The sequence below is a fragment of the Galeopterus variegatus genome, unplaced genomic scaffold, assembly GCF_000696425.1.
Source record: "Galeopterus variegatus unplaced genomic scaffold, G_variegatus-3.0.2 Scaffold2018, whole genome shotgun sequence".
Classification (NCBI taxonomy): domain Eukaryota; kingdom Metazoa; phylum Chordata; class Mammalia; order Dermoptera; family Cynocephalidae; genus Galeopterus; species Galeopterus variegatus.
This window is the reverse complement of record NW_007728129.1, coordinates 144,341-161,008: the sequence shown is the minus strand read 5'-3', so window position 1 is coordinate 161,008 and position 16,668 is coordinate 144,341. Positions and strand designations below refer to the sequence as shown.

General features: G+C 38.2%; 1 protein-coding gene across 2 annotated transcripts in view; it reads right to left on the bottom strand.

The window, feature by feature from the left end:
• Positions 1-16,659, bottom strand: part of AMMECR1 (Alport syndrome, mental retardation, midface hypoplasia and elliptocytosis chromosomal region gene 1) — a 115,287-nt gene extending 98,628 nt beyond the window's left edge. Inside the window, exon 1 of one of the 2 annotated variants that reach the window (XM_008580100.1) lies at positions 16,069-16,659. In XM_008580100.1, the coding sequence (XP_008578322.1) occupies positions 16,069-16,541 (473 nt within the window). In that variant the 5' untranslated portion in view covers positions 16,542-16,659. The remainder of the gene's footprint in view (positions 1-16,068) is intronic. The other variant, XM_008580101.1, reaches the window with a different exon arrangement.
• Between the last annotated feature and the right edge of the window lie 9 nt (positions 16,660-16,668).

The following is a 16,668-nucleotide window of genomic DNA, read 5'->3' as shown; positions in this document are numbered from 1 at the left end:
TCCATTGTGTAGATATACCACATTTTCCGTATCCACTCATCCAATGATGGACACTTGCGCTGATTTCAGCTCTTGGCTATTGTGAAGAGTGCTGCAATGAACATTGGGAAACAAGTATACCTTCGACTTGATGATTTCCATTCCTTTGGATATATTCCCAGCAGTGGGATAGCTGGGTCGTATGGTAGATCTATCTTCAGCTGTTTGAGGAACCTCCAAACCATTTTCCATAGGGGTTGCACCATTTTGCATTCCCACCAACAATGTATGAAAGATTTTAATTTTGAATAAATTAAAGACTAATGTGTTGAATTCAGCTTCAACTCAGATGTATTAAATAAACGAATCTGCCATAAAACACTTTATGAGGAAAATTACATGCTAAAATAGTATTTGCACTTTCAAAGATAACTTATAATCCCTTGGGTCAGGCTTCTTTGAATCTCTTTTTCTTCATCTAAATTATATTAATGTGAAAACAGATATACCAGTAATTCCCATAAAAACAAAGAAAGGTATTCTTTTTAAAAATATTTAATTGAAAAACAAAGATTTTATATATTAGAAGTATACAGCGTGATAATTTATGTATACACTGTGTAATGTGGAACGATTATCACAGATTAACACGCCCATCACCACCCATTCTGCATATTAGATCCCCAAAACTTGTTCATCTTCTGACTGAAAGTATGTACCCTCTGATCAACATCTCCCCATTTCCCTCACCCCCCAGACCCTGGCAACCACCATTCTACTCTGTTTCTATGAGTTCAACTTTTTTAGACTCCACATATAAGTGAGATCATACAGTATTTGCCTTTCTGTATCAGGCTTACTTAACTTAGCATAATGTTCTCCAGGTTCATCCATATTACTGCAAATGGCAAGATTTCCCTTTACATACATATATATGTGTGCGTGTGTGTACGTACACACACACACACACACACACTCACACACAATTTCTTTATTAATGCTTCTGTCAATAAACAATTAGGTTCTTATCTCAGCTACTCTGAATAATGCTACAGTGAACATAGGAGTGCAGGTTATTTCTTCATGCTACTGATTTCATTTAGTCTGGATATATACCCAGAAGTGGGACTGCTTGATTGTACAGTAATTCTATTTTTAAGTTTCTGAGGAACCTCCATACTGTTTTCCACAATAGCTGTACCAATTTATATTCCCACCAACAGTGTACAAGGGTTCCCTTTTCTCCACATCCTCGTAAACACTTGTTATCTCTTGTCTTTTTGATAACAGCCATCCTAACAGGTGTGAGGTGATATCTCAATGTGGTTTTGATTTGCATTTTCCTGATGATTAGTGACGTTGAGCCCCTTTTCTTATACCTGTTGGCCATGTGTATGTTTTCTTTGGAGAAATATCTATTCAGGTCGAAAGATACTCCTTTTGTTCATCAAATGGAAGATATTCCAAGTGTGACAATAACATAACGGTGAATTAGTGAGTGCACTGTGGAAATGTTTTCTATTGCAGTTATCTCTTATCTGTGATATGCTCATCTGTTTCTAACACAGAATTTGCATTGATCCACAATCACTGAGCCAATAGATCATTAGACTAGACTTTTCAAACTTTTCAACTGAAGCAGACCATGGGCAAAGGAGATTAAAGGTATGAATGAGTAGAAATTAAGGAGAATCACTGTTAAGTGGCCCATCACAAACGGCAAATTTCTTTGTAGTCTCATGCTTTATCTTTGTGAACTTTACATTCTACATTATAACATACCTGTGTTTGTTTCAATATCAAATTTACATTCTAAGTTTTAATTCTGAAAAAGTGACACTCTAAGAAGAGACACTATGTTTACCCCATGGCTTTATTTATCCTCTAGCACATGACCATGTAGCTCTAGGTTCCAATATGTTTAGATAAATGCTTCTTTCTTAATATGTCTACAGTCAGAGGGTCCTCATCTAGTGTTGAAGGATAGATTTTTTTTGGGGGGGGTGAAGTAATGCCCTAGGTTGAGAAGCAGACTTAGACTTTCCCAGCCAATGTTAGTTGATAATCTTTGAACCAATGTTGATAATCTTTGGATATAGTTAAGAAACCAGCACTATTGAAAGCTTCTATGAAAACCTGATGAAAGATATGAAACTTCTAATCTGTAAAATGCACTTATACTAAAAATTTTGCATAAAATTTCACTATGTTTGCCAAGCCCTTAAAATCCATTCTTAGCTACTGGATTAAAAACCCCCTGACTGTAGACATATTAGGAAACAAAGAAGCATTTTTGTAAACATACAGGAACCAATAGTTTAAAAACAGTAGAAAAGGAAGAAATAGGGCCAGCCCGTGGCTCACTCAGTAGAGTGCGGTGCTGATAACACCAAGGCCACGGGTTCGGATCCTATATAGGGATGGCCGGTTTGCTCACTGGCTGAGCGTGGTGCTGACAACACCAAGCCAAGGGTTGAGATCCCCTTACCGGTCATCTTTAAAAAAAAAAAAAAAAAGAAAGAAAAGGAAGAAATAAATAGTACCAAATAATTTTCCAAGCATTCCAATCTTCCATAGGAATGGAAGCACTGAGTAAAAGATAAGCAGGAGATTAAAGCTTATGCCATCCCTCATTGAGAACCATAAACACATATTCTTACCCTCCTGCATACAACTACATATAGCCATGTCAGTCCCCAAATAATAAACAATATTAAAGAAATCCACAATGATCTTATGATTTCAGTTATACACATAGAGAAAAAGATACCCACTTCCAGGTAAGGCACAGGAAGGAGTATGATGGAACATCTCACCTATTCTCTGCTTTAAAAACTTCCTAGAAAAAATTCTACAAACCTTACACATTTGTACTGCCCTGAATTCAAAATTGATCCAGTTAACAGTGTTTTACACATTCCTTTAGATACTCAAATCCATTGTTCAAAAAAACTTGAAAGTCAGAAATTTACAACCTCCCCACTCCCATCACTCTACCACCTCTCCAAAATAGAAAACCAGAAGGACCAGTAAATAACTTTCTAGATAATGCAAAGTGGTAAATTCAAATGGCAAAAATTCTATAATGTAGGTGCTACCAAGACTTCAGACATTCAAGACTACTGCTCTGGAAAATGACAAAGCTCCAGAGAGAAATTATGTTGAGGAAGGGGAAGAGAAGGAGCTTCCTAGATTTATACTCCAAACTTGGGGTGGGAGAGATCAGGAGTGAAAAGTATTCAAATAGACAATTCTGAGAAAATGAAAGCACCAGAGGCCATGATGGGCTGGTACAAAGTATTTAAGTTAGGAAAGGGTTAATAAAAGGTTATTATGAGATGGTGAATAATTATAACTCTTCATGAAAGTGAAAAAAGCTTCAAGGCTAAACCACTCCTCTTCTGTAAGAACTGAACTGAATTTCTCTAGACTGAACTGAAATAAACACAAGTAAAGGTTCTAAAAGCAGCCCAATGAAGACAGAAACCAGGACCCATTAGACCCACACCCATTTTTTTTTATTTTAAAATAGGATATGCTTGTTCTCTTGCCACAGACAAAATGGAAAATCACTGACTTTTTTCCCTGATCGTGCTCTACACCATGGAGGTCACTGCCTATTTAAGATGTACATCATTTGAAACCTGTGAAAAAAGAAGTTCGCATTTAAACAGTTCAACCCTATATAAACAAAATTACTTCCCACTCCCCTGAGGAGATCATCCATCTTTGTCAATAAAGATTTACGCATATTGTGAGTGACCAGGGACCTTTGTGTGGTCTGTACGCAGAACTGTTGAATTCCACTTGGCCTCCTATCCAATTATGTGGCAGGGGTCTATAATCACTATACAGGTCAATATCCATCTCTTCTCCATCAAGTTTTATTCAAAAATACTTCACTACCACTATATTCTAACATCTGGTATTTCTTCACCTCATTGTAGTAATATAAAATTCAAATTACAGATTATTCATAATTCTAGACTATGACATAAAGGAGAGTTAATTTATTTTAAACATCCTACATAGAGAACACTTTTAGTGAACATTATGATGGTGTAATTTTTTATTTCCCAAATATGCTGACACAATGTTCATGCTTATGTGGTTAGAACCTGTCAGAGATTGTTCCCATATTTGGAAAATAATTTCCTTATGTTCTGAAACATATTGTGGGGAATAAAGGAAGGGAGTCACTAAAATAAAATAAAATAAAAATTTTACAGTAATCACTGAAATATAAATTTTAGGTTCTAAACTCGTCTTAATATAATTAAAGACAAATCATCAGCTAAAAGACTGAGAATTTTGCTTCTTTTTTGAAGAGTAAATATTGCTCAATATAAAATAAAAATATGCTGCTCTACTGTGATTTAGGAATCTATTTTAAAATTTTGTTTCCAAATAATAGTATAAAACTTTTACAAAATTTGCTCATATCGTCTTAGAGTTGTAGCATTCTTAAATAGGGCATGTTAAGAACCATAAGGAACACGCCCATTAGACTAATCTATGTTTAAGCTAATTCCGTAAATGACATCATTCAATAATTAGTACACAATCCTTCTATAATTATTTACCAGTGTCTGAATTACAGCTACAGTCTCCTGGCAGGTCCCCTTTCTTGCTAGGTTCTCCCTTACTTCAATCTACCTTTGATTGGTACCCACTGACCACTGTATAATGTTCACTCTGACCTCTGCATCTTTAAGTTGTTTCCCCGTCTAGAATGCTTTTCCATCTATGAAAGTTCTACCCAGCCTGAATCCTGCTTTGCCCATGAGGCCCTCCTTTACAACCCCAGCCCACAATAGTCTGCCCAAACTCCTACAGACCTCACTGTCTCCATCACTCAGTCAGCTGTTGAATCATATGTGACCTCATTGTTTCACGAATCTTATCTACTCAATTTGACTGCAAGCTTTTAAAGGACAAGAAGCATGGCTTGTGCCTATTTTATAGACCTCCTCTCACACGTACCCAAAAAGGAACCTAGCACAGTGTTCTGCCCACTGTATTACTTGAACTGAAATATTACAACTAGCCATAAAATGAAGAACAGTACTACCTTAGAATAAGAGATAGGTGTTGATGTAAAACACACTGTCTTAAGATAATACTGGCAAATTAAATCTTGAGGCTTGGACAAATATTCATTTTGAAAGTCTATAAGTGAAGGAATAATCATGGTGGAAATTCTACTTTCTTATTTAGAACTGCAAAGCCATCTCTAAATGAAAGAACTGCTTCCAAAATCCAAATTGGTGCATTACAACTCCGTGGTGATATTTAAAAAATGTCTGCACCCTTGCTAATGATAAAGAACTTCATACTGATTGTGTAGACAACAGGGAAAACAAACAACTTTCAAGACCCATGACTTGACCATAGCAATTATTTCACAGATGCCAGTGCCACACTTAGATATGAACTTTTCATTAGAAACAAGTGTGTACACTATAAGAAGCAATTTCAAGAAGTGATTAACTAAAGTGGTTCATATATACACATATGGTCTTAAAGGCCTTACTTATATCTCATTATGCAATTTATCTTCCAATTTTCCACCTCTCTAGAAAATACATTTCTTAAGAAATATTCCTCAGAAAACTGTCAAAACTACTGTTCTCTTTTAATGCCTTAGTCCTTCCACCTTTAAAAGTGGGTGGAGGCAAAGCTCCTACCTGTCAAAGATATTTCCGTATATTATTAGTAGTAAATTCACCAGAAATTCCTAAAGAACAGAGGATGAGAATAACCTAAACGAAAAGCTAGAAAGTTAAGTTCCTTTCAAATAAGTTACTATTAAGTTACTTTCAAATAAAGTACTAAGTTTACTAATGAAGCAAATGATAAGTGCAAGGTCAAATACTAACTGAAATTCTACTAGTTTCAAACACATTAAAAATGGTTATTTTTGACTCCAATGCTTTTAATCTAGTTTATTCATAATTTTCAATAAGTTAAAAAAAATAAATACCTGAAAGCTGAAATTAGGCTCTCTTGGAAATAGGCTTTGTACATCTCTAATACATGTTTGCAACATTAATTTTTAAAGGACTCCAAAATTCCTATGAAGAATGAGTTGCTTTAGGTAGAGTGACTATTATGCACCTTTAAAAATAAACTAAACATTGTGCTTACAGTTAACGATACTGTACCGTACACTTAAAAATTTAACAGTGTAGATAATGCTTTTTACAATAAAAAAAGAAAAAAATAAGTAAAACAAACAACCTAAAATCAGCATACATGTATATGATTAACGAGAAACTGATTAACTAAAAATGGCTGACACTCTAGTTATCCGTGAGAATGTAAAAGAAACTTCATCCGTCTAAGTAGAGACTATTAATACATAAATACACAGGCCTAACATTAAGATATATCTAAATGCCTGTGGATTCATAACTATGTTCATAGACTAGTCAAGAAAAATAAGAAGGATAATGACCAGAGAGTGGCTACATTTATGCTGTTTAGGATAGACTAAAGCTACTTGTTTAGGATAGACTAAAGCTTCCAAACTTATGTAGAAGCCTCATTCTGACGACACTGTTTGAATAATTTCCAATGTGGTCTCTTGGAAGTACTCAGAGGACCCATAGCAGATTCTCTTATATTACTAAACCTCATGCAGTGCATGTGTTTCTGCTAGGAATAATTGGTTTTTGGTTTGTTTTTTTAAACAAGAGTGTCATGGCCATTGGTCCTAAAGAAGGGACATCTAGATTTGTATAACATAAAACATGCCTCTTGGAGCACTCCTGCTCCTGACCACGTGTTCAGTCTCCCTTTTCTGCTCTGAATCCAGGCTTCACCCAACTGTCTACAATTCATTTTTCTCCCAAGTGCCCACAGCCTTCTGTGACTCTTTCTCCATATAGCTAGTGCTTTCAGTGTGAAAGAGTAAATTTCTGCAAAACAACTTGCTACACAGGGCAACAGCTGGAGGAGTTTGTGGAGTAAAACACACCACATATCACCTCATTAGTGTCAAAGAAAGAGAAGCAGTATCATTCCTATTTGTTCTTGTAAGGGTTTTTTGAACTAATAAGTAGAAAAGTGCAGGGGTAGATGGATCTATGAACTAAACAGAAAATTTTAACCACTGACTACCCCATACCCACTCCTAACATCAAAGAGCTATTCCACAAAATCAAGTACCTGGCCAAGATAGGTAACAAATTTTTTATTTGTTTTGTTTTAATGCAGAAAAAGCTGTGGCAAGGTTTTCTTTTAAATGTTTGTTTTTATCATGGGGAAATTCATGAAATGTGTCTAACCTGGAAAAAGGTCAGAAGATTTCGTGAGATTCTTCTTTAGTGAATAAATCACCAACACAATCTTCTACTTACCGTATAAAAAAGATGCAAAAAGCACCCATCATCTAAACGCTTATTTCACTGTTGTTCAAAATCAGCATACGCAGGGAATCTGCCTTAATACAATGAAGTATGTAGTGAGGCGCAAGTTTTACTAGCTATATAACTTATTTGTACCCAAACCACCTATACCTAACTGGGTGACTGTTAGGCTACTATAAGCCATTATGATGTCACAGAAAAGAAAACTAAGGTGACTAGCATATGAGCATTTCTTTGAGGCACAAACAATGCTGTGGGATCCCTTGGCTGACAGCACCAAAACCAATCTTTCATAGATTCCATTCTGTAAGAATGACTCAAAGATCACTAATACCAGAAACAAAGTAGAGAATCTGATGTTACCACCTTGCAGCAATCCAAGGTCCTAACAGAAGATATGTTACTAGAACTGTGTCATATGCTTACAGATCACATTGAAAGTGTATGGAATGGCAAGGAGAACTATATAGGCTGTTAAGTCAATCACACTACTTTCCATTACTAGAGAGCTGGTCAGCATCTTCTGGCAGGATATTGCATAATACAGTCAAGTGTACTCTCCCAGCATTGCATGTGGCTTTGGGTCACAGTGTAGATTATCTGTAAAATGAAACAGATAGGGGAAAGGCAAGAATCATCAAGACTATCACAGACCTTATTGAAAAAAACTAATATTAGTAGGCCTGGACTGAAGCAGAACTTTTCACATTTGCCCATCCACTGAGGATCACAAAGATCATACAGCAATATGGCTTATCCTGTCAATTGATAACATCCAAACTTCATTGTTAAACAAAGCTGCAAAACAAATCCTGCTTGATTCAATCTATTTCATTTTCTATGCTTGAGGCACAGAACCCAGAATCTAGTACCAACCAGCACTTACAGTCCTTCAGAAATTTCCTTTAAGTTCTGAAACTACAAGTTCCTGAGTTGGTCTTCCACAAGGCTCTATTTTGCTGAAGGCTGAGCTACGGCATACAAATAAGGAAATATAAGAATCACTGACTGCTTTACAAATTGATAAGCCTGAAGACTGAGAAAATGTATAAATCAACATTAGGGAAACCTGACATTCTGCCAGGTATTTTTACTAGCAATACAAAGCTGAAAACCGTCACTGATCTCTACCCATCTGAAGAGTACAAAGTCACAACTGGTGGATAGGAGGGCTGAGGTGATCCCAAGAGACCAACCAAAACATCGTTCTGTCTCTGTTCTGTGGTTCTGCTAATTCAAAAAGAAATGACATTTGATAACAGCCAACACATGGAACTATGCATATTAAGAAATCTAATCACCTGCCCAACCATTTGTTTCTTCCCATTTCCCCCCCATGTTTTTTAGTGAACCACCATCCTCCTGATTCCCCAGGCTTATAAACTCTGAATCATGTTCAAAGCCTTGCCTCCTTTCACTTCCCCCAGCAATGGAAATTTGTTTTTTTTTTTTTTTTTCTTTTTTCATCTGAAATGCCTCTTTCTTCACATGCAGTTACCTAATTTCAGGTCCTCATCCAAAAGCTATCCCAGCTATCTTTATACTTGATCCAAATTCTATAAACCAACATTCCTTCTCCTTTCTCCCCAATTAAATACAGTTGGGAATAGGTGAAGAGAGGGAGAGTTCTTACACTTGTTATCAAATTTCATGGCCATTCTAACAGAGCTGTTTAACAAACTTTTCCTGAGCACAAGAATAGCTAGGCACAGAGCCAAGAGGAGGCAATGATGGAAGCCAAAAAACAGGTGAGCTGCAATCTTTACCCTCCTACACAAAACCTGGCCCTACAGTACGAGTCCCTGCATATGCTGATAACTTCTTCCAACTCTTAATTTTGCAACATTCCATATTCACGAACTCTGCCCCTGGGATGGCTTCCCAGTTTCCAGTATATGTTTTCCTAAAGCCCTCATAACCTTAAGCCTAGCTGGTCTCCCTTACCTTGACTCTTCTTCCAATTCATCTTACATTTTAGAGGACCCTTCTGCAAATACTGGTCTCTTCCTAATACAAGAATTATAATCGGATGCAAAAATCTCTTATTTAGCCTTCCCAGAGGGTTCCCAACACAAACGCTACTTTTAATTTCCCTGAAGTTTTATGATCTTAGAGGCCAGCGCAAGGGGAGTGGTATGAAGAATGCTGAGAGTGCAAGTTGCTGACTGAAGACAGCTGCTGGGAATCCCCAAGTACTGTGCAAGGGGTGTGGTGGTGACAACAACTGGTTTGAGAACAACCAAGTAAGACTTCAAGATCTACTGGTCACACAGACTCTTCACCAATAATCTCTTTACCTTTTCCATTTAAAAACTTGGCTCAAGTTATCCCATCCCAAAAGCCTTCTTCCTAACCACTCACTCCTTTATTCCATGTCATTTCCATGCTTATGTATTTTATCTGTATCTTATTAATCTATAATCACATATCTATTGCTTTGTAAGTATTTTAAGCAATGTTGATACCAAAGCAACTTTGATATTTTAAGCAACATTGATATTTCAAATATCTAGAACAAGACTCTAAGCTCTGTGAGGATAGAACTATTTCTTCTACTTCTGTCATTTTCAACCATGGAACTCAGCATAATGTATATGCTTTAAAATTCCAGTGACATATAATTTCCACTCAGCTATGCAACACTAATATTTTTAAGGTTGAACAAGTTTGAAAGTATGATACATTAAGAGCTGTAGAAAATACACCCACACTTCATACAAAAGATGCCACCTATAGTTGTATCAAACATAAAATATGCTCCACCCAACCAACTATACTGTTACACCATACTTCTTCCTTTGGGTTCTTTTGTTTATACTACATAAGCTTGGGGTCATTTTTGCTCTTAGCAACACTAACTATAGAAGCTCGACTCTAAGTTTACTGCTGCAAATCTACTCTTCCCACCTACACAACCACTGGCTTCCCACACTGTCTCCAGTGTCTTATGAGTAACTGCCCAATTACTGATTGTGGAAAGACAGCTTACACATTGAAGGTCCGTTCTTGGCAGCTGCTGGGTTTTACTTCTGGTCCTCACTTACTTAGCTTAATTGATTCAAAAAGTATCAAAAAGAGACATTATTACACAAGTTTGAAAAAGAGACTATTTAAGAAAATTTAAATGTAAAAGCCCTGGTCATTGTGCTGCTTTAAAACAGGCAAGCATGTGTGATGTTGAGAGAACAGAATAACGCCTATTGAAATCAGGAAAACTTGGGAACTTTAATCTCATTACATAAATTTTAGTGTTTCACACATAACATATACATTTGCAAAAAGTAAAATTATCTATAAATGGGAAGTTCAACTGACTTCAAAAATATGATCCACTGTAGTAAAGGGTTTTTGTATTTATAACACAAATTCAGTTTCAAAAAGTGTACAGTTTTTAAGAGACAACAATGTGAATGTTAGTATGTTTCTGAGAAACACATACTTAGAAAAACAACTCATGCATGGATTAACAGAGCATTTTTCACTTTTTTAGTAGTGGCCTTTCTTCCCATTGGACTGAGGGATCCCAGCAGAGATTCCTTCTTGGCTGCCACCCACTAACTGGAACCTAAACACAGCATAAACACAATTCATAAGCAAGAAAACTTATGTGCTAGATTATCACTCTCTTTGGCCATATGGGGGAGAAGGTAAAATAAGCACTGCATTTTTTTTTAACTAAATATACCTTGTCCTACATACACCTTTATATACAGATATAAAAATAATTTTGTAAATTATATTTCTACATCCTTCCATTTCAGTCACTGACAGTTTTTACAGCATAAATGAGAACTGGGGACATGCCTGCCTTCTCTATGAGTAAGACAGGACATCGTTTGTCTTCCAATGAAATCAACATTGTTGAAAAACAACCACATTATACCTATAAAAAGGCTCAACAATTTTTCGGACAATGTCTTTCTTTAAGAAAAACTACACATGATGACCAGAGAATGGAAGTTAGTACCATTATGTTAGGAAATCATTACATAAGGAAATCTGTCATGACCTAGAAGCATCATCTGTGATAGACAGATACATTTTCTGGCTATTCTGGTCAGTCTTCATCAAAAATGACATAATAGAAATATAATAGCTTATGTTTAAAATGTTGATTTAATAGCACTTTAACCTGAGCTGCATTATCAAATCATCTTTTTGATAGTACAATAGGATTGGTACTGTTATGATGAAACAAAGTGCCTACTCTAACACATCCAATTCCCCCCAAACACGCTGAAAAATAGTAATTTAGCCACTGTGGCAAGACAAGAAAGAGTTAATTATTCAAACACCTGACTGGAGTCTCTCAAAATCTGCATGTCCAACAGCGAATTTTTAAAAAATACATTTTAGAAATAGAAATCCAATAGAAAACCACATTTATTGATGCTTAATAGTAAAGTATCTTCTATGTACTATGATCTATACAAAATGTAGTATTGCATTAATTTCAAAGGTGGTAAGATGTTTAAAATAAAAAGTTCATGGGATATGACATGCAACATAGCATTAAAGATATAAAACTAAACAATCCCAGTGCCTTAGCAGTATCCTTTTATATTTCTTTGCTAATAAGAGAAATTCTTAAAATGAAATCCAGCAAGCACAAGCATAAATAAAAGCTTTTAAAAACTTATTACAACATGTTATTTAGTAAGGTAATCATAAAAGCATTTTTATAGGAGCAAATGGGGGCTTTACCTATTAAAATCAATACAACTCACTTTAAGATATATTTGTGCTGCTTAACTCCTAAAATGAACCCCTCACATTTAACAATTTCTGAAAAAAGGATCTAAAATCATACCAAAGGTTTCCAAGAGTCATCTCCTGAAACCATCCCAAGAACCTCAGACTCTTATACTCTGCACAGCACTCAATCTCCCAGATACTAAGTTAGAATGAAAATGATAGTGGCATAGAAGCAAGAAATTTTAAACCAGCAGCAAAATCTGCCACGCTGTTACAGTCCCTCAAGTACTTATTCAGGTCCTCACTTCTCTCTAGCCCAGTGGTTCTCAACGTGTGGTCCTGGGAACTGTAGTATCAGGATCACCAGGGAACTTGTTAGAAATGCAAATTAACGGCCCCACCCCAGACCGGCCGAATCAAAAACTGTGGGAATGGAGCCCAGCAATTTGTGTTTTAACAAGCACTACAGGAGATTATGATGTACCCTAAAGTTTGAGACCTAGTCCTTCTCAAACTTTAATGTGCAAAAGAATCACCTGGGGAGCTTGTTGAAATGCAGATTCTAATTCAGCAGGTCGGAGGTGAGGACTGAGAGCCTGCATTTCTAACAAGTTCCCAGGTGTCATCTTCTGCAGACCACATTGCAAGTGTTTCCCAAATCAGCTGCTTACCAAAATTACCCAGGGTGTTTATTAAATACGAATTCCAAGACACCACCCCAGACCAAATTAGTCAGAATCTCGAAAGCCCTAGTAGAATAAAACCGTATATTATATAACATATCTCGGCTGCCATTAAAATCACCTGCGGAGCTTTTAAAAATCCTAGTTCCCAGGCCCCATCTAAATCGGAATCCCTGGGGCTGGGAGCCAGGCATCCATATTTTTAATAGCTTCCCAGTGATTCTAATGTGCAGCCAAGGTTGAGAGCAACTGCTCTGGAGTCTAACTGGCTCAACACCTGGCACAGTGCATCCCTTTAGACCTGTAGTAGCAAACGGGTTCCTATAAAATGGCTATCTGGACTCCCTGATGTATAAATCCAAGAGCTCTGATTGTGAATAGTAAAATACACCTAAAGTTATGTTTTTCTCATGTCTTGAACCTTATTTCTGTGGACAAACATGCCTGTACAATGCTCTCTGCAATGGAGTAGGTACTCTGCAATGGGATAGGTACTCAAAAAACGGCAGCAAAAGTGAAGAATGTGTATCCATACAGCCTGTTTGTATACTGACATCCCCCACAACCCTGAAACACATAGATCACTTGAAATTTCTAATAACATTTCAGAGTGGAATGGTAACTGAGGAATCTAGAAATTCTGAACCAATAAAAGATTTTACCAGTTACAGACATTCTGACAGAAAGGTCCTGGGAAGGGATGAAAAACACCGTGCTTCTTCATGAGAATTTGAAATTGTCAAAAGCACATCTTCTGGTGGACACAGACAGGACCTGAAATACGCTGCTCATGACATGACATTAATAACTCTGAGGGGAAAAAAACACCCAATATGTCTATTCATATCTTATGGCACCTTGTTATAGTCACACTAATAAGTATACAATGCTATTAAATATGTAAAACAGAAAAAAAATGTGTGGTGGTTACTAAGGCACTGTGAAGGGATCACAGTTATTCCACTCCATAGTCAAGACATTTTCCTGAATTTTCCACACTTCAAAAATGAGTTTAAGATAAACAAAAATAAGACATAGCTCTCTCTCTGTCCACTTTAAGTGAACTTTCATTCTCCACTTGGTCATATTCAGTGTCTACTCTAAATTAGTTGTTTTGTAGAATACATGACACATTCGAGGCCTGCTAAATGATAATAGTTATTATTCTCCTACAACCATTTCAATACACCCATTGTGATCATAAATGTGTCTTTTTTATCTGTTTAATTCCATGAAAAAGAAGTTCAGTGGCTGGGACATTAGAAGAGAAAAAAACAATATGAGTTCCTAAATACGTGTGCAAAGAGGCCACTGTTAAAATATTTTCAAAAGCATTTTCTGTGTGAACTGGTCAAGCTCACTTTACTTTTAAAATTCTTGTCATAGTCATTCACTTAACCCACACTTACTTTAAAATGTGTGAAAATAGCACCTCCTGAAAGCGTGTTCTCGTATGCTTTGGAGCAATGGAGCGTGAATACTAAAACAGCCTTTGCCAAACTCACGTAACAGCTCAAGAACCAAACAGGAGTGAATTTTTGCAGTCCCATGACTTTGCAGAGCCAATCTAAGTATCATCCCAGGACTAACTTTAATACATCACAGACATCCAAGAAAAGGCAGAAAAGTCACAAATAAGTGATTTAATAAGTGATTTCATAGATTTTTTACATGGTAGTCTTTTCAAAACGAATTTTACTTCTTATCCAAAAAATAATTTGTCTAAGTAAAGGTGTGGACTAAGGGTTTAAGTTCCTAGAATTAACACTATGAAATTTATAAAGATATTTAATTTATTTAACAAAGAGTCCTCCTGGATGCCCTTTCATGCATTTCTCATGAACCAATGCCCAAAGATGAACGGAGCCTAAAAGAAAAATGCACAGACCACAGAAGAGTCACACAAAATTAAAGATATTTAAAGCATCAAAGCCAAAGAAAAACAATACAAATGCACAATTTCCGGGACACTTTATTGTAATTTCCACTTTACATATCAATTTAATATTTTTAGTCTAGGCAAAGTGTTTCTACTTATCCAGTAGCAGTCCAATCCCCTAATCTCACAAAATGAAAAGCAGTTTAAAAAGAACATCAATTCAGGTATTTACGATATAGGGGACAAGGGACACTTGTCTTAGCTAGAAAAAGGGTTGATGCTTTTCAGAATGAGTTTCACTGAAATTTTTCTCTATTATTCTTCTTATTGATGCTAAGTACTCATAATAAAAACAATCGCCCTTTTTCTCATTCTGCCCTCTCTTGGTCTTTACATTCTGTCTAGCATTTAACTCAAAAAGTCAGTTTACACTCAGTTTACACATTAAAAAAAAACCATATGCCCCATCTCCCACACGTCCAAATGGACAGGGACTAGAATCAACCTGGCTTTTAGCTGTAACAGTGCTATTTTAAACAATTTCAACCACACACTTGAAGAGTAAAATGATTAAAAGTACAAAACCGAAGGAAACCATAAATATTCCCACACATTTACTTTTGGATTGTTTAACTATTTCTCAAATCCTCGAGTATAACAGATTTCTTAAAAGTGAAATCGACACAAAAGCGAATGCGCACGCTTAAAGTACAAACTGACAGTGGCTCTGTGAGGACAGCTCTTTGAATGAGACGGTGGAATAAAAAAAAAAAAAAAAAAAAAAGGTCTCACCCTTCAAAATGTGAGGAAGCCGGCGGTGCGCTCGCTTCACTAGAAACACATTTTAATGGGTACGTTCGGATAAAAATAGGTAGCAAGGGAAAATGCGTTTTTAAAATAAACCTTCCTCCTCCCCAGGGAACAAGGAAACCCTGATGAAAAGATGGGTAACCATCTACAAGCTCCGGAGCTAAGTTCCATCACTAGCAGAACAGAAGTTGGATAGTTGCTATTTTTCACCCAGCAATGGGACAGTAGCTCTTCATGTGCAAGGTATGCGGGGCGGGAATACTGGCAGGGCTTTCACATGGGGTAATGGAAACAAAGTGAGGAGAGGTCAACATCTTGAGTAATCCAGATCTGCAAAAGCGGGGCAGGGTGGCGGGTGGCGAAGAAGAGAAGGAAAGGGTCAAAACTCCTCAAAGTTATCGCAAAGAGAAAGCGAACACCTCTGCGAGCCAGGGGGCCATCCCTTGCAGCAGCACCCTGCTCCGGGTGCGGGGTGCTTGCCTCGGAGGGCAGAAAGCGCCGGGTGCCCTGCCTTAGATCGAATGGCTCTGGGGACTCGGGCAGCGAGAGGGGCAGGGGCAGCCGCCGGCGGGGAGGCGGACTCGCACTTTGCCTCAACTCTGAGCCCCATCCCGAGCGCAAGGGAGAGGGCGGAGGAGGGCACGGTACTCACTACGGCTCGTTGGTGAATCGAGGGGTCCGGGGCTGCTGGTATCCGTACAGGTGACAGTAAAGCACATCGAAGCAAAAGCAGCACATCTCCGCTGACACCACCATCTTCCGGGAGCCCGGCGATGAGGACGAGGCGGCGGACGATAAGGAGAGCGAGGAAGAGGTGGCGGCGGCAGGGGCAGAAAGTAGGGTCCCCACTCCGCAACTCGGAGGTGGCGACAGAGAGATCCCCCCGCCGCCGCCGCTGCAGCCCTGGGGGGGAGAGAGGGTACAGCAGCTGCCACTACCTCCTCCGGTTAGACCTCCCAGCCCGTTGAGCCGCGTACCGGCGCCTCCTAGTCCCAGCTCCCCGGCCCGGCACTGGCTCTCTCCGCTGCAGTGGGAGGAGGAGGAGGCGCCACCACCGCCACCCGAGCCAGAGGGGGGCGAACTGGACAGTTTCTGCTTCTTCACCCCGCAGCAACCCGCCGCCATCTTGGAACAATCTCCCCCACGCAGCGCTTCCGACCCATAAGTGAGGCGAGCTGGCGGCGGGGGCGGGCGCGCTGCGGCCCCGGCTGCCGGGGGGGCGCGGAGGGCTACCGGGGCGCGCGCGCGCGCC